Below are 19,878 nucleotides of genomic sequence, written 5' to 3' on the forward strand. Positions count from 1 at the left end.
AGAAAATTATAAACTTTAATACATGGACACACTCGTCTAATGTATATTGTTATATTTGTCTAATTAGTATATATACAGACTCGTCTAATTAGTATATAAATAGACTCGTCTAATTAGAGAATAAACATAGTTGTGTATTAATATATATGTAAGAACAAACACGTCTAACTTATATGGTTAGACTCGTCTAATAAGTGTTGTGAACATACTCATTTAACTAGTGTATAAAAAGATTTTGTCCAATGTGTATTGTTAGACTCTTTTAATCAATGCACTAAGATATTTGTCTAATATGTATTGGTAAACTCATATAATATGTATTGTTAGACTCATAATCAATGCATGTTCAAACTCATGAAATGTGTATTGTAATACTCATGTAGTAAATAAATAAACAAACTCGTGTAATGTGTATTTATAAACACGTATAATATGTATTGGTAAACTCATATAATATTTATTGTTAGACTCGTATAATAAATACATGTTCAAACTCATAAAATGTGTATTGTAATACTCATCTAATCAATAAATAAACAAACTCGTGTAATGTATATTTATAAACACGTATAATTAGTATATGAATATATTTGTTTAATGTATATGTCTAATTAATGTATAGATAGACTTATAATGTTTATTATTACTAAACTTATTTAATCAATACAGATAGACAAGATAAAAATATACTTAAATAAAAAGATTAGAAAAAAAATATTTTTAAAATTGACAAGATAAATAAGATTTGTAATAAGTTTGTTTTACATAAAAATATTTGATCAAATTAAAACAAATTAAATTAGTACAATAATATGTTTATTGCTTACCAATTATCACAATCTACGCGCAAAATAAATTAAGACAAAAAGTATAAAAAAATGGATGGAAAATTTAATTTTAATTTTTTTTTTAAATTTTTTTTATGTTTATATATTATCATTTTATTTATTATATTTAATTTTTTTTAAAGGTGAATACATGGTAATAAAGTAAACACTAATATAATTAAACCGCTATCTAAACTGTGTAAACACAACCTTTTACTCACTCTCAATACAAAGATTCTCGTTAAAACATAAATAATTAAAAAAATCATTACATATATAAGAAAATACAAAATAAAAAACCAGTAATAAAAATAAGATAATTATAAAAAACAAATTAATAATAATAAGAACGTAATAAAATAATAATAATAATAATAATAATAATAATAATAATAAAAACAAAAACAAAGACAACAAAAATACTAATTTTCGATTTTGGGTAATGTCTTTGCCTATGTGTTGTTCTTGCTCTTCTTTCTTTCACGCTCTTTCTCTCTCTTTGCCTTTCTCTCTCTAAAATCTCAGTTATTCTTGTTGTCTGCTCCTTCGATTTCAGGTGTGTGCCCTAATTGGGATCCGACGTCGATTCCCCTACTTCCTGTTAATTTTTTTTATTAAGCTGTTTTTTTTCTGTTCCTGTGCGTCATTTCTTCGATTTCTGTACATGTTTTACACGAGAATCTTTGCCCAAGATCTCGGTGTTTTTCGGTGTTGATTTTATCACGAATTTTCCGTTGTGGGTTTCCTACAATTTGGGTCAAGCAACTCCATTTGTCTAAACTTGCTTCCTACTAGTTTGAATTCCCCTCTTGTTCTAATTTATTTGATTGACATGGGGTTTATTTTTGTTATTGTTAAGTCTTTATATTGGGGTTTTATCATGGTTTATTATTTCTTGTTATTTTTTTTTGTCTGAGGTGGGTTTTTGGGTTTTAATGACATTGGAGGGTTTTTTTCGGGGTTATCTATAATTATTGCATGTTGGATTTTGAGAAATGAGGGGAAGGAATCAAACCTTTGTTATGTGATTGGTTGGATTTTAATTAGTGAACTACTGCTGTTTGAATTCGTTCTGTATTATCTTCAATTTTCGTGACAATGCATTGCACTTCTTAATCTTTTTCTTTTTTTCTGTGTGGAAATAATAACTTGTTTTACGAAAATTTGTTTTTTTTAATCATTATAATTGTATATTTTATAGAATTTCCTGTGATGTAGTGGAAAATGGAGTACTTAATGTTACAATAGTTTATTTGTGTTGTGTCTAAAATTGTGTGAACGGTTTTCAAGGTTATAATGTAATGTGGGGCTTAAGGGGGCTCATATTTTCACTTTGTATGTGTGATTCCATATCTGGCATGGCAGGTGTTGTAAGAGTAGTGTTAGAGAAATAGTAGTTTATAAGGAAATGGCCGGGGTTACGAGTGAGGAATCTGGAGTGGGAAAGTCTTCAGAGGGAACTTTTAGTGGGCAGCATGGTCAATCTGGGGAAGCAGTGGCTGAATGGCGATCTTCTGAGCAGGTGGAGAATGGAAGCCCGTCAACTTCACCTCCTTACTGGGACACTGATGAGGATGATGAAGGTGAACTTGTAATAATTTAAATTCAAAATTTCCACTGACAGTTGTTCAAAATCTAATTTGTTTTATATCAACAGGACCAAAACCTTCAGAATTGTTTGGAAGATATACATGGAAGATTGAAAAGTTTTCTCAGATTACCAGAAGGGAACTTCGCAGTAGTCCGTTTGAGGTTGGCAGCTACAAGTGGTATGTGACTTGGGATAAACTTACCTGCCTTGCCTGGATTTTGGTGTGCTTTAGTGTTAAACCCTCTCTGTTTGTCTGTATAATTTTGATTTGCAACTTTATGCCTTTGTTTACTCCGAGCTCGTTGTTTCATGAAAAAGGTGTGGTCCAAGATGATGTTTCTTTCTCCATCCCTCATTTAACTCTATTTTGGTTAATAACATTTGCTTACACCGTTATTGCAGCCTAATTGACCATTATGGCTTCATTCACTCATAGTGTCAAGTTTATTATGAACTCGTGAGTCTTGAAAAATTTATTGTTTGAATTTATCTCTAAGATTCACTATTAAGGGGGAAATAAATATTGGATTTGGGGTTACATTTCTTTCAAGTACTCTGCAGTTTTAAGACATGTACAAAAAAATATGATTGTACAAGAGTTTGATTTGTCAAACAAGGAAAAATATGTTTTTATTTTTGAAAGTTGTGAAGTATATCAGGAGTAGAACATGATCATAGAATGGGTGCATATGGTTTGCCGAGGCAGTCCTTATGACTTGAAATATGCAGTACATATTAGTTGAAGTTTTTTCTAATCATGCTGTGGTATGTGGCAGGTATATTTTAATTTATCCACAAGGTTGTGATGTCTGCAATCATCTCTCTCTGTTTCTTTGTGTTGCTAATCATGACAAACTTCTTCCAGGTTTGATTCCTGAATTTTTCAGATGCATTAATTATAGTTAGTCTCACTAGCTACTCTTGGTTCCATAGTGCATGACTTGTCTTTGGTTCTCCCCTTCTTTTTTTCGGGTAATACAGGATGGAGTCATTTTGCGCAATTTACAATAGCTGTGGTCAATAAAGATCCAAAGAAATCAAAATATTCTGGTCGGTTGGTAAATGGTTGGCTTCATTATTGGAGTTTACAATTTCTTTAATAGTGTTTGAGTTATTTTTACTTGACCATTTTAGATACATTACACCGATTTTGGAAGAAGGAGCATGATTGGGGATGGAAAAAGTTTATGGAACTCTCAAAAGTGTATGATGGCTTTGTTGACGCATCTGACAATCTGATAATAAAAGCGCAAGTTCAAGTTATTAGGTATTTTATTTATTATTTTATTTTTTGTTTTTTAATCTTACTGATACGCTCTACCATTTTTTATACTGTTAAGCAATTGTTAATATGGATTAATGCGTAGTTTTGACTTCATTTATTACTTGGAAGAATATATGAATGTTCTGTAATGTACTTCTCAGTTGTTAATAGCTGCCATAGCAGGAAAAGGCGGTACGCCATCTTTCCCATCTGCTTTCTGGCTTTAGCAGTTTGGGAGCTGGTGGCCTCTGTTTGTGCTCATGCTGTTGTATGACTTTATGAAGCAAAATCACTTTGTTTTTTTGGCAGTATATGTTGCTAAATCGTGCAGCAGCAAACAACAATTCTTTGCTGAATTTGTTGCATGCAGCCACATTTTTTGACCTTGTGGCTGATATTATACTGCATGAATGTTTGTTTTGAATCTTACATGTCCCTTTCCTTTTGCTAAAATGATCCTAGACGATGTTGTCAAACTCGAGGATAGAAAGGGGGATAAAAATTGAAATTTGAATCATAAGAGTTGTGCATATGTGGAAAATTATATTCATAGCCTGTGCATGCATTTAAAATGATATGGACAATATAAATAAATCGTAATACGTCTTAAGCAGTAAGATCCAATACATAGCACAACTAAAAATATGATTACAATTCACAGAATTACTCATAAAATGACTTATATTTTAAGATGATTAATACAAACAAATTATCCAAGGAGATCATTCATAATAAAAAGCAGGAGAGTCATCCTCCTCCACATGATCTTCATTTTCATTAATGCCATCTCCTCCATGAACTTCGCTGTTATCAACAATTGGTGGAACCTCCAAATCATCCTGAAGCGTCCAAAGTTGAATTTGCTTCATTCTCCTCCACAGTCCATTCATCATCATAAGCTAGATCATTAGTATTATTGTCGTTTATTTTTCTAACATCCTGCTTGTTTAGTCTTGAATTAGCCATGACTTTCTTTTCTTGGTGTGGATAATTATAAAATTAATCAACACATCATACTTGCCTACTAAGTGGTATAGGTAAATAATTGTAAATCAATTTCATAAATTTAAATTCTTACCCTCTCAAAAGCACTCCAGTTACGATCATAACTGGATGGACTACAAATCAAACTCAATACTCTAATAGCTAACATTTGTAATTTTGGATGTTCATCACCATTGTTTCCCACCATTGTGCTAGAGTTTTGGTTTTGAGTGCACATTGAGCTATTAGGCTACCAAAAATCCAGATTTTCTCTTGAAGCTCTCAATCTGAGCGTTAATCTTATTGATCTCATCAATGTCTCCCACCAACTTATCTAACCTATCTAAACAAGCATACATTCCATGCTTCACTTTGAATAGGCTTTAAATTCCGTATTATAGTGGAAATAGGATTAAGATAGTAGCGTTCAACATGCATTGGCCTATGCAAATGGCGCTCCATCTTTGATCATTGATTTCTTGAAGGGGAGTGTAGCTAAGTAAGATAAAAATAAATAAATTAATCTCCAAAAAAGGTTTGTAATTCTAAAAAAATAAAATTAATCTCCATCTTTGTTTCAGATGTTTGTAACCAGTTTTATTTATGTGCAGGGAGAAAGCTGACAGGCCTTTTCGGTGCCTTGATTGTCAGTATAGGAGAGAACTTGTTAGGGTATATTTGACAAATGTAGAACAAATTTGCCGGCGTTTTGTGGAGGAAAGAAGAAGCAAGCTTGGGAAGTTGATAGAGGATAAAGCTAGGTGGTCAAGGTATTTCATGCTCATCTTCAATAACATGACCCTTTTGACTTGTATGTGTACTCTAAATGGTTTCATTATACATGCTGTAAATTTTATTGTGCTTCTAAATGTCGTATAAAAATTTCATGTTGCTTGAAGTATCAATTCTTACTAAATTTAGTTTTCCTTTAATCCTGAATGTAAAAAAATGTAGGCATATTGCTAAGAAAATAAATGACGAGATGCATACTTAGTTTAATCTGGTTGATGTGATAATGGTATATGATGTATTGTAGGCATCTTGTGTAGTTTTTATGCATATGAAATATGAACTTTGTCCTGTTTAGTATTAACCTATAACAAATTTAATCTGTCATCATACATATTTAATTGGGACATATATGTAGTATACTGTATCTATATCATTAGCACTTGAATTTGTGTTGTATGATTTTATTGGTAGATCTAAATGGTACTTTGCATGATCCGCAGCTTCTGTACATTTTGGCGGGAAATTGATCAAACTTCTAGGCGTCGCATGTCAAGGGAAAAGACAAATGTAATTTTGAAAGTAGTTGTGAAACACTTCTTTATAGAAAAAGAAGTAACTTCTACTTTAGTAATGGACTCCTTGTATAGTGGGTTGAGGGCTCTTGAAGGTCAGACTAAGTGCAAGAAAGGAAGGGTAAAATTGTTGGATGCTGAAGAAATGCCAGCGCCAATTGTCCGTGCCGAGAAAGATATGTTTGTACTGGTGGATGATGTTCTACTGCTACTTGAAAGAGCAGCTATTGAACCTTTGCCTCCAAAAGATGAAAAAGGTCCTCAAAATCGAACAAAGGTGAGTAATATAATGGGTTAGTAAACTTGAAGTTTTTGATTATATAACTTGTCTAACTTCTTGATTTCTTCCAGGAAGTTAGTTAGCTTATAAGAACGTGTTTAACTCCTTAACAGTAGATTGGCCTTTAGCTATGAAAGATGTCATGCCATGATCTGTTGGGTTAAGATATGCCAATTTATGAGCATGATCATAAACTTCTGAATATCATTTGCAAAGATGCTTTGAGCCTTCTTTCAAAACAGTTTTCATGTCTTCAATGTTTTTGAGGGTCCCCAATATATTGGATTCCATAGATTGCCACAGTAGAGCATAAAGTTGGAAGTTTAGCTTTTTCTGTTCAACACTTTCTAATAATATTTCACTACTACTGTCTTTTTCCAAGTGATCATGATAATCTTGGCCAAGGAAACAAAGCTCAACAGATTTCGACAAAAATAAATAATTTTTACCATTAATCTTTTTCGAATTAATTGGGGGACCCAAAAACAAGTAGGCAGGTCTGATGGATAGATGTTCCACAACACTTACTACACAGTGACAACAAATGAAAAACTAAAAGAAGGTTTTAAAAATATGGAGTTAAAGAAATTGAGTTCCTCTAGTGTTCAAGAGGAATTGCACATAGATAGTGATGAGAAGGCAATAATTGAAGTTGAAACATGGACAGAGGAAGCTGGTGAAATTGACGGAGGTGGTCTATGAGAGAGAACTAGTGTTTGCGACTGGTCAGATTTGGTGTCGAAGAGAAGCATTAGATGCACTGGTCGCCGGAGAAAAGATGGTGTTTTGGGATGGTGGTAGCAGACAATGGCAGAAGACATTTTCTCACTCTCACTGAACAATATAGGCAGAGTGGGATTGACTTCCTTTGATACCAATATGAAGGAGTGTATAAGAAAAAGAACTTGAGAAATCTTAACTTGGATCTCTTCTGATTCTATTCATATATAAGGATTAGTGGCTTACAGCAGAAGCTAAAGGAAAGAGCAAAGAGGAAAACATAATATAGTTTGCCCCTAGGATTGGGGATTACAAATAGAGACAACACAACAACTCTTGCTCAAAAAATAATATAAACTATTCTGGCAAAGACAATTCCTCCACTGATTTCTTCTTAAAACACCTTGAAATAGGTGCTCCACACATCATAAATACTTGCGATGCTGTACCTTTTGTCACTTTTATCATCACAACAAACCGAGTTACAATAGGTAATACCTTGTTAGGAATATTTATCGTGTATTAAAACAACAACCTGTAACCTGAAGTGTCCTTCACATATCTCTATCCTCTTAGCTGAAAGGAAATGAGAAAGCCTTGGATGATCCATAAATATACTAATCATCTCAACTCCAGAAACTATGTTAGCTCTGTTGGTGTACACAAATCTCAATGAACAACATTCTTGTTATACAAGGTTGCATTGTCTACTTGACACTTTCTTTCTTTTAACTTTATACTGCAATCAACTAGTGTTGGGGTAGAATTACAATCAACATATGGAATCTTTTCAATATTTAAGTTGCACACTTCCTTTGATATATGAAAATTCTATCACTTGTAGAAACTAATTCCATCCTAAAACAAAATAGGATAGCAATTCCAAATTTGTCATCTCAAATTCTGGTGTTATTCTCCTTTTAAACTTGTCAATCTCTGCTGCATTGTTGTCAGTAACTAGAGGCCATCTACGTAGATATAAGCTATCATTAAATCCCGTACAATAACTCTCACATAGACTCCAAATTCTGTTGTACACTTGCTGAACCCAACTCCGAAAGAAAACAATCTATTCTTTTATTCCAGCCACGAAGGGCTTGTTTTTAGTCCATATGTGAAGCCTTCTTCAACTTATACAGCTTCTCTTCACGCCTTGTCACATCAAGACCAAGACTGACACATAAACCTCCTCCTCTAGTGTTCCATTCAATGCCCCACCTCCAAAAGTGGTTGTGGCAATCACTAGTCTCGTGGTTTCAATTATTGCCACCGGTGCAAACACCATTATAATTCAAACCAGCCTTTTGCAAAAATCTCTTTTGCAAATCAGCCTAGGCTTGTATTTAGTAACTGCTCCTGTTAGTTTTACCGTCACTTTATTGACCCATTTCATTGCATTTGGCCTTTTGTTGTGCGGTAAAGTGATCTTAACCTATATCCTAGTGAGATTTGGTGAGCCTATTGCAAGTTCACTATCAGGTCGCTATCAAACTATGTAAAAACATCTAGTCTAACACTCAAGATATTTAGTTCTCAACATAAGCGGGGTGTTGCAAATCCCACATCAATTATAGTATATAAGTTGGTGCAAACATCATCTTGTAATTCAATTTTGTGGGAGTGAGTTAGGTCTAAACATCTTGGGTTGTTGTATTTCTATTTTCTTAGGAAACGACATTGTGATGATTTATATCATATTGGTATGGCCTAGTGTTCTATATTTTGCAATAAAAAATTCAAAATAATATTAAAAAATTTAAAATAAAACAAGTTTTAGCCTAGTTAGAGTTTTGGACACATATTACACCAGTAATGGGGGATTTTTGAGTAACCTGGGAATTGTTATATAAATATATTATATTGAAAGTTCCAAAATTCTTTTGATTGGTGAGAAACCTAGTTCATAATTTTTTGGCAGGATGGAAGCTCTGGCGAGGATTTTAACAAAGATTCTATTGAGCGTGATGAAAGGCGTCTCACTGAATTAGGTCGAAGGACTTTGGAAATATTTGTCCTTGCCCATATATTCAGGTAGTATATATTATTTCTGAGTTCTTCTGGTTTTCTTTTGTTAACTTGTCTTTACAGATTCTCTTCTGAATTTCTCGTTGTTTTAGGAATAGGATTCCTTTTAATTCACCCAGTCCTTTGCATTTCTATCCAACATGTTATATTTTATGTTTGATTGTTGTACTTTCTTTGCGATTTAAAAAAAGTCACTGTTGTGTTGTTATGTTTTAGAGGGATGAGGGTTTAATATTACGACAATTTCTGGGAATTTTTTGTTCTAAAATGGTGAGTGAACTGGGCAAGTTGGGATGGCTCATGTTTGCTTTTAGACACCATACCATGAACTTGCCTAGGCAATCCACAAACTTCTCTTTTAAGACCATTGCTCAATGTTTATACATAATTATGGATGGGGTTGTGTATCAAATTTCAAAATGTGCACTCTACGGTAGCATGAAGATTTTTTTTTGCAAAAGTTCTATTAAATGTTATTTAATAGTGGATGAGCAATGATGAATTTTGTACTTTTCTACTTAGACCTTGCTTTCAGGGCATGCCATCACACTCTGGAGGTTAAGTTGGAAGAATTTGTGTACTATTCCTTCTCTACTATACATGGTTCAGAATCTGTGATATATTAATATGCAACCATGGGACATGATAGAATTTGACTTAATAATAGTATCATGTGAAACAATGGGGAATGATGGATAACCAGTAGTCTCAGTCCGGCACTTTGTAGTTAACTTTGTGATCCATGGAACTTTATTCATGCCCATGTAGTGCAATATCATTTTCTGCGCAGAAGTGAGTCAGTGCTTGCTATTTATTCACTGTTTACCTGGATTTTATGTAGTTTTCTTTGTGTATTCATTTATTATATGTAGGATTCAAGTGAATGAGATTATCCTGATATCTACTTAATTGGTGCAGCAATAAAATTGAGGTTTCCTACCAAGAAGCTATTGCTCTAAAGAGACAAGAAGAGCTCATTCGTGAAGAAGAGGCAGCCTGGCTAGCTGAAAGTGAGCAGAAAGCAAAACGTGGAAATGAGAGGGAAAAGAAGTCAAAGAAAAAGCAGGTCTGTGTATCACTCATCTAATCTGCATTATCAATGGATGTTACATCTCCTCAAGTTGATTTCACAAACGCTATTGATTCTGTAGTTATCTTGATATGCAATTTTTTATATTTAGGTGTTAGAGCTTTAGATTCAGGATTAAACCTTTTTTATTAGTTTCTCTGCAGAACATGCATCAAAATATCAGGTAGCATGACTATTTTTTATCTTATTTATTAGGTAGCATGATTAAACCTTTTTTATTGGTTTCTCTGCAGAACATGCATCAAAATATCAGGTAGCATGACTATTTTTTTTTTATCTTATATAGCTGCTATAGGTAGTACATTTGTGTATTAAAACCTCAAGCTTTTGCCCGGTTTGTTTATAATGAGATCATGAATACATTGTTTGCCTGTATTTATGTTTCATGTACATGTAAGGCCCTTTATTTTCTTTTCCAGCCTTCCATTTGCCCAACTAAAGCATTCTTTAGGCGACTTAAATCTAATTTGAAAATATTTTCCAGAAATTTATAAACTTTAATTCTCCGTAGATGTTGTTTCTTGATCTTCCTTTTACTTGGGCATGGTTATTTGTGAGATTAAATGAATGTTAATATGCATGTGGCTGGTGAGAGTAGTTGTATTTTCTTTTTCTCTATTGATAAAATCCTTTGTTGTCACTGCAGGCTAAACAGAAACGGAACAATCGAAAAGGAAAGGATAAAGTTAGAGATGAGAGACCAGCTGTGGCACTACATGACCAACAGCAAAGCAATGCTGTTGATGAGAAAAAGCATTCTAACATGGAGGAAGTACAAACTCTCGATGAAAAGCTTGATTCCCTGGAAGTTGTTTCTGATGTGTCTGATTCTGTGGATAGGGTCGGTGAAGTGCTTCAGCCTGATTCCGAGGACAGAGATGTGAGTCCTGTAAATTGGGATACTGATGCATCAGAAGTCCATCCTCCAACTGAGGCTAGTAGCAATGGTATAGGTAGTATGTCATCTGTACAAAATGGAATGGCTGAGAAAAGAAGCAGTTCAGTAATGGATGACAGTTCTTCAACATGTTCTACTGATTCGTTACCATCAGTGGTGATGAATGACAACCACAAGGGGAACTCCTTTTCAAATTTCGACGTCAGAAAGTTTCCTAGCAGGTAAGTATATAGTGTAGTGTTTCTTTCAAGTAGATGAATGTCAGGGATTTGTGTGGTGTGTTAACTTGATTTGGCACTAATTTGTAGAGGCAAGAACCAAGTAAAAACATCATTTAATGCTGGCAGTTGGACAAACGAAATGGATTGTCAGCCATCCGGTTCTATTGCGGATACTGTTGATGTTAATGAATCTGGAAGTCGTAAGTTAGGTGAATCTGAGCCTGAGGGTGCTGTTCTCTCTTTGCAGGATCGATTAAAGTGGCTTGATCAACATGTTGTCAGAAAGGTGGTATTATTACCATAAGCTTATCCTTTCATAATTTACTGCGGTTATTGTATACATCCCTTTAATTTGTTCATGTTTCTTTTTACCAGTGTTCAACCTGCAGTTTTTTCTGATTGATAATGATTTAGAAGATATTTATATTGGTCATTAGAAAATAAAATTCATTTGTTTTGTAATAGAAACTTAGAATTTTTGTATTAGAATTGTGACTGCGTTATTGATTGTTAAAGGGATGGTTACAATAGGTAAGCATCACTTACTTATAGGTGGAAGGTACTAAAAGTGGGCCGACAAACAGAATCCACTTAAAGAAATGAAGCAAGTGATACTTTCTAATAATAACCCCACAAGCTTATGTTGGGTGAATAGCAGAACAATCTCCCAAGTTCAGTTTGGACCGAAGTAAACAGAACCTAGAAGAGCAAGAGGTTTTGTAAGAATATCAACCCACTGGTCTAAAGATGGAACTTGGAACGTGGGACAATTCAAGGGGCTTAGCCTGTAACAAAACATTTCTAATTGAAGATGTTTGGTTTGAGATTGGAACAACAAACCCAACAAACAAACTTTGTTAGGATAGAGTTTAACTCATGACTCTGATATCATACCATATTAAGAAGTGGATTTTAAGTCTAATTTAATCTTATAAAATTGATTTATAAAGTGAGGTTTCAATCCATTTATATACTATAAAGGAACCTTATTTTTAGTCGATGTGAAACTTTCAATATTAATGTTATAATCTACAAATATAATGTTACATAATACAAAATGTGGGTTGCTGTGTAGTTGTTAATTTCTTTTAAGCTTACCCCTACGGTTCAGGATAAAAAACCCAATATGTGATAGTGTTCACTTTTTCTCAAATTTCAAACTCTAAACTCACTTTTACAAGCAGCTGTTGCTACTTCCTTATATGGTGACTCACGCATGTGCGTGTGTGCCAATTTCCTTGGGTGTTGTGGTGTCTCGGACTAGTTTATAAAGTATGACATGCCACCTTTTGGATTTCAAGCCCGAGCAGGTCAGCCAGTCAATAAATTTTTTTGGTTACAACTAAGTTTGGTGACAACACGAACTCAAGTGCATGACCGAATAGAGGTGATCTAACTAGCTATAGATCTAGTTTTGGATAAACTGGATGAACAATTGTTCTAGTGGATAACGTTGGGTATGAAAACTTGACGTTTTGACCTAACTCAACCTTACAAAATCAAAAATTGGTTTAAAAGACAACTTTTTGCTCTTTAGACCATTAAGAGAATCTTAGTAGTAGAAAACACATGGGCTCTAAATGTGGATCTGTGACAACCAGTGCACAACCCTGTTAGAAGGTGAAAACCAATGTAATGGTGCCTTTCAAGTGGCACAATTTGTTCCTTACTGCATCCCATCGATCTTTGAGAGGGGGAAGACATGACTGACACTATTAATAATGAAGTTAATTTTTGGGCATGAAATTATAGCACACGGAAGGGAGCCTACAATGGACATGTGGTAAGCTTGCAACCACCTACCATTGTTGAGGAAATAGGCTTGGCTTGAGTGAAGTAAATAGAACCATCAGATTAACAACAAACTTCAGTCCCATGAAAAGAATTCAAATCACCTGATTCTTGCGAGGAATTTCTGAATTCAGCTTCTTGATTCAGAGTTTGAATGAAGGGAGCATTGTTGCCAATAATATCATCTAGGTAAAACTTGAACATAAATCTTGGAACTAGTTCTAGATAAATGAATAACGATCACATTTACTGGTTGTAAAGTGGAATTATGATAAAGTGAAGTTATAAATAGGCTTGTTTAGTTTGCAAACCAAAAATTTATTAGCAACCTAAAACCCTGGTAGTTTACACATACACATCCACTCTGCAAGAAGTCTATTTGAAAATGCATTGCTGACATTCAGTTGCTTCATAGGCCAATGATTAGTGTTAGCCAAAGTAAGACTACAGTTTGGTTAAAGGAGCAAATTATTGGAGCCCTATTATACACCACTACTACAAGACGTAAAATAAGTATTGCAGTTAGTGTGGTTTGCCAATTAATAACAAATCCTCTTGAATCTCACCTGGTTGAAGTCAAAAGAAACCTAATATATCTAAAAGGATCATTGCATTTGGTCTTCTTAAACCACTTGCTTCAAGAACAACCTTTACTCTCAAGGTTGAGCAAAAAGTTAAAATTTTGAAATCCAATCTATAAGTAACCAAATTTTACTTTTACTCTATTTAAATAGATGTATCTCAATTCAAATCCATATGTTTGGAAGTCCCATCCATTTAATTCGATAATTTTTTAGATTTTGAAAATCCAAAATCAAGGTATGTCTAAGTCATTTTAAGTTATGAAATTCTAGGTCGGACCACACCTAAGTAAGACAACATTTGGTTGGACTCATGCAAGGTTAGGACGAGTCGGCCCTAGTTAGAGTCAAACCAAGTCGACATGAGCTTAGGTCGAGTCTAGTAGGCATAGGCCCAACTCAAGCTTAGTTGGGGTGAGTCCACATTCACTCGACTTGGGGTAAGTCAACATTCATATAAGTCGGGACCGACCCACATTCAACAACTTGGATTAGGTCCAAGTCAGTCCTAGTCTGGTCCTAGGCAAAGCCTAGTTTGGGTTGTGCCTCGCCCAACAAAGACCAAGTTAATCTCAGCCCAAGCAAGTTAGATTGGACCCATATCGAGCCAAGTCAGTCTAGCTCAGGACAAGCCAAGTCAACCCAGGCCAAGGTTGAGTTGAGTTGGTCTAGGCCAAGGTTGAAACCAGTTGGTTATGGCCAAGGTCAAGCCTAGTTGGGTCTAAGTCTAGGTGGGACCAAGATAGACCAGGCTAGATTGGGACAAGTCAAGTTGAGTATGTGTTGGGTTGAGACATCATGCTCGCATCCAATGGCGGCCATGTCAAGTTGAGTTGGGTCAATCCCACATTAGCTTGTGTTGAGTTTGGGCCCAAGTTGAGCAAAGTTGACATGGCCCTTTGTTCGGCTGAGGTGTGTTGGGTTTGGGTTGGGCCAAGTTAAGTTGGGCCTGTGTTTTGAGACATTGAGTCGATACTATGTCAAGCTGAGTGAGATCGATCCCATATCACATTTAATCTAATTGACAAAGTGGATTTAATTTGAATTGAAAAAATATAAATCAATTTGATATAATTAAAATGGATCTAAATTTTAGTTACAATCTATTTTATTGGATCTGACTAGATTTTGAAAAATTTAATCTATGATCACCCCTACTTCAGTTCTCTTTCTGATGCTGACAGGGCTTCATATCCAGATCATTGCCCTTGGGCACAACTATATTCTTTGTTCCAAACTTAATCGTGTAGGGGTCTTGGGAACAACAAGTGGTTATCAGGTTCTATACTGAAGCAAAATACAGAAGTGTAGCTTAAGCTACCACTGAAATCTGATGGATTCAAACTTTATTAACTGACTAGTTTTTCCTTTTACCATTGCAATCGTGTTCTGTGATAACTAGAGCGCAGTTTCACTTGCTCACAATCCTATTGTTGATATGAGAACTGGAGATTGATGCAATTTTTGTTAGCAAAAGGGTCTCTCAGCTAAGCAACTTTTGGTTATGCATGTTCCAGCTCTTGAGCAGTTGGCACAGGCCTTAACTAAGAAGTTAAATCAATTAGCCCCTAACAAAGCTTCCCATACCTTGGGTTCTATTGAACGGATGCATTTCTTAACTGCACTTTTGGGTTGATGTTAGTCAGTTAAGTTACTGGCGCCAGGTTTTAATAACTGTTCTGTAACTATCTATACTCATTGTAAATTCAAATTTTCATCTATTGTTAACGAGATATTAAACTTGATTTTTCTCTTCCTCACTTTTTCTCCTAGTTTTTAACACTCAGGATATGACTTCATCAACCACCATTATGACCACCATAGCCTCCATTATAGTTTCTATAATCATTTGTCTAAGTAAGGTCAGCTCAGGAATCATCAAAAACAATGTTTTATACATTATTTGCTTGAGGTGCTGAAGTAGAAACAAAGGGAGGAACATCAATGAATATTGAAGCTAGATATTTTTTTGAAAATTCTCCAAACGTGATTCAGGAGCTAAAGAAAATGTTTCAATTTTACCAATGGAGATAGTATCAAGAACAAAATTGGGATGTTTATGGACTTGTAATCCTTAGGAAACCGTCAAGAACATGATTGAGATGTTCTTTTACAAAAAACCTTGTTTGCCTATAGCGTAAAGTACATAAATAAGGCATTGAATTTGCAGGAGTTATAAAGTTGGCTTAGTGGTAAAGTTGGATAATAAAATACTACCAACTAATATTTGCAGAAAGTACTTGAAATAGATCAATCTTCGACTGTTGTGTTTGGAAGCTCTCTTTGAATTAAAATACAAATAAACATACTGGAATGTGGGGTTGAATAGTGATAGTTGTATAAATGGAAAACTTAACCTGATTTTGAAAACCTTTCAAATCAATATTAGTTACAATGGAATCAAGGTCTAAGGTTTTGCAAGCATCGGATGTAATATAGTAATAACTTGTTTTATACGGGTCCACCCTACTTAAGCTATGTTAAAGGGTCTCACTTATCAAATTAATGATTACATACAAGTATTATGTGTACTACTTTTGGAAACACCCTTTGAATCTCAAACTGAGAAGACCTCACTATCGTTGATGCTACGTCACTCCTGGCTTTCCACAATGAAGTACAAATTCAAGATAACTTTGTTTTGGCAAAGATTTGAACTTTTGATCTTTAGATTTGGAGGCTCAAACTATTAGAGAAAATGGCTTTTCAAATTGTTTGTATATTGTGTTAGTAGTTGTTGATGTTGTGACACATTTAAAGTCTGTTCTTGATGAGACAAGCTTTCTCTTGCTTTGAGATGCTTTTTGTTGGCGCAAATAAGCTTTTCTAGCTTTGTTTACTTCGCTTCTTTTATGAATAGCTCCGTGCTTTGTCATGCTTCTCTTTTCTACTACAGGGATGTTCATAGCTCTTGTAGGATATATTCTTACCATAGTCTAACTTTGGGATGACATGCTAGCTTGCTTTGATCGTAGATAAAATAAGTAACAACATATATAGCAACATGCAGTGTTGACAATCAGAATGGTTAAATATAAAATACATGAGAAATCTTTTATGTATATTATATTTACTACGTGCTAAGATTTGTTTTTGTTTTTCAATATGAGCACTTATTTTCTTGAAGTGTGAGAGATTAAATTTGGAATGGTAGTAAAAATGATGATTGATTTGATTTTTATTTATTTCGCTCTTTTATTTGATAGGAAGAGGCTACACCTTCGCTACAAAATAAACAAAGCATCAAAGACCGAGTTATCACAGAAAGAACTGTTAACAATGAAAGCCTACAAAAAGAGAAGAGAACATCAGTTCCATCCTCATCCAGTAGTCCTCCACGAAACTTACCTGTTCAAACGGAGTTAGAAAACCAAACTAAAGTTATTGGAGACCCGGTTCTTGTCAGGAAAACATCTTTTGGTGCCTCACAACCAACTGATAAAGAGGTCTCTTCATCTTTAGCTTCTGTATCGCAAGTAACAACTGGTCCAAAGGCAGAGATCCAGAAAACTTCACCGCCAAGAGTAGCCGAAAGGTCCATGGCACAAGTGGCTATGATGTCAAGGCCTTCTAGTGCTCCACTAGTTCCCGGAGGTCCCAGGCCCGCAGCAGCGGTTGTCTCCATGGTTCAAACTGCTCCACTACTTGCACGCTCTGTGAGTGCAACTGGTAGGTTGGGTCCTGATCCCTCGCCTGCTACTCATAGCTATGTTCCCCAGTCTTACAGAAATGCCATGATGGGGAATCCTGCAGTCTCAACTGCTGCCAGTCTCCCTCATTGCAGCTCTAGTTCAGGAGTAAACTCAACCCCTGGTTATTCACAACCACAATTGGTTTCATCTCCACTATTTTTATCCCGGAGCTCTGACAAACTGGATTCAAATGCTTCCCAATCTGGTGTTCCCTTTAGTATGATTAGTCGAGATGTTTTACAGAACGGACCAAATTGGATTGATAGTTCTCACAGGGAAGCCAGCAGAAACTTACACTATGAACCACCTTCCCGACTTAATGATGTTCAAAACCTAGACTTGTACAAGCCAGTAGACAGTAGATCGTTGGGCAATGTATCGAGTGAGTTCCCTGCTTGCACATCCAGGCGTCAGAACCAAGGCGGTTTGGTGGATGAGTTCCCACACCTTGATATCATAAATGATCTTCTTGATGAGGAGCATGTTACCGGGAAGGCAGCCAAGGCAAGTTCAGCCTTCCACTCCCTCAATGATGGACCACAGTTGCTAAATCGTCAGTTCACTTTTCCTGGAGACTTGGGTACAAATGATGATTTGGGATCATCCACCAGTTCTTGTAGGTTTGAGAGATCAAAAAGTTACCAGGATGCCAGGTTTCAACAAGGGTATAGCTCATCCGGTGGCCGGCATTTCGATATGCAGCCGGATTATCTTCCTCAGACGGCAAGTACACTGTCATCATATGGAAATGGCAAGGTAGATGGGCTGACTCCAAACCAATGGCAGGTTGCTGGTTCTGATCTATCTTATCTAGGCATGAGAAACACAGAGAATAGTTACTCATACTATCAAGATTACCCAAACATGGCATGCGGTGTGAATGGTTATACTGTATTCAGGCCTTCAAATGGTCCTTAGAGGGAGAGAAGAATTAAAATTAGTGGTCATCCACAAGTGTAATAATGTATTTCAGGAAATTGTTGGGTCTCTTTAGATTGGAGTGAGGTTGTATCCCCAAGATAGGAAAACATTTTGTAAAGAGTGTTTCCGATTAATTTGGTTCCAGTTTTTCATAAATTTATACATGTCCTAGCTTCTAACAGTGTTGGGATTTGGGCCTTCTGGGATTATAGATACTCTTTCATTCGTGTTGTCAATGTAATCTTAAAAGTTGAGTTTTTTCTGTACATATTCTACAAGGGACTGCTTTTTTTATTCGCCTTAAACGTTCATACGATCATTAAAATATGAACTGGATTGTGAAATTATTCATGTTTAAATTTAATTATTTATTGTTATTTTTATCGTTAAACAACATGTCACTAGTATGATCAAGTTATACCAGTTTTGGATGACGGATTATATTTTCAAGGTTTTTTGGGAATATTGTTTTCAGAAGATAAGGGACAACGTTTGTAATTTTTGGATCAAATTATTTATTAACGTTTGGAAAAATTATAGAACAGTAACTAAATAAATTTTAGTGTTCATTCCAAAGTGAAATTTTACCTTATTATAGAAAATTAGACCGTGTTAGATTTTTTATTGGTTGTGGTTTTTATGTTTTAAATACAATTGTATTTTTAATATGTGTTTCTAGTTTAAAGTTAACGTTTAAAATACAATATATCGATATATTGCAAGAGTATAAGTGACATGATAAAAAAACTAATACGATAGTGTATTTACTCCAAAATGGTATCAAAGAGAAATATCATTTTATGTCAAATTCATATGTTATTTGTGTTATGAGTGTCTCTTTTTATAAGATAAATTAGAAGACCTTCTACATTCTATATTAACTTTTAAATAACTAATGTTTAATTGTCACTAATGCTACATTTAATCTCCATTATATGAACCATCATTATCATGTTACATTCTTATGTATTATATTGTCTTCATCTTAATTTTTTATTATAGATATTTGACATATATTTTTCTTTTTATAACTTTTTTTTATCTATACGATTTTTTTCTTCTCTCTTCTAATTGGTTAGTTTGCCATTTTATCCATTTATATCTCCAAGATATTTTCCCTCTCGTCACAGTCCTTTATGCAATTATGTTCAAATGATTATGTAAATTAAATATTTTTATGCAATTATGTTCAAGTGATGTATGTAAATTAAATATTTTTTATGTCTCATATTTGAATATTTTTACTTCTTTTTAGTATTTTTATTTATTGTTTATTGTTTTCACATCATAGTGTTTAACTCTTAATTTAAGTGTTTAATAGCATAAATCCTTCATTTACTAAGTAATATTAAAAAAAATATCTTTATTTTTTCTAATTTTTATTTTGCCAATTTTTTTTTTATATCTCAATAGTTCAACTAGTTTGATATCTAAAAAGTTTTCTTAGATCTTTAAGATGTTTTTCATCGTATCATACCCTCAATTATACATTTGTTTTCCTTTGCACAATTTCATTTAGTAGTGTACTACATTGTTTCTAAGACACAATTTGACTTCTTTTTAATAGTTTTATTTGTTGTTTATTTTTATCAATATAGAATATTGTTTTGATGTTTTTTATATAATTATTTTTATTATCTAATTCATTATCATAAGTGTAATTCTATATTTATAATTGTATAAAAAAAT

General features: G+C 34.2%; 1 protein-coding gene across 1 annotated transcript; it reads left to right on the plus strand.

The window, feature by feature from the left end:
• Positions 1 to 1,265: 1,265 nt before the first annotated feature.
• Positions 1,266 to 18,457, plus strand: LOC124842910 (TNF receptor-associated factor homolog 1a-like). Its single transcript, XM_047319516.2, has 13 exons — positions 1,266 to 1,383; positions 2,193 to 2,410; positions 2,485 to 2,596; positions 3,195 to 3,283; positions 3,400 to 3,468; positions 3,553 to 3,685; positions 5,278 to 5,436; positions 5,899 to 6,247; positions 8,889 to 9,001; positions 9,914 to 10,061; positions 10,732 to 11,204; positions 11,292 to 11,490; positions 16,783 to 18,457. Exons 2-13 carry the CDS (start codon positions 2,236 to 2,238, stop codon positions 18,184 to 18,186), a joined length of 3,423 nt encoding a protein of 1,140 aa, XP_047175472.1. The 5' UTR covers positions 1,266 to 1,383; positions 2,193 to 2,235; the 3' UTR covers positions 18,187 to 18,457.
• Positions 18,458 to 19,878: the final 1,421 nt, after the last annotated feature.

This window comes from Vigna umbellata, chromosome 8 (genome assembly GCF_029865625.1).
Source record: "Vigna umbellata cultivar VRB3 chromosome 8, Vumbellata_1.0, whole genome shotgun sequence".
Lineage (NCBI taxonomy): Eukaryota > Viridiplantae > Streptophyta > Magnoliopsida > Fabales > Fabaceae > Vigna > Vigna umbellata.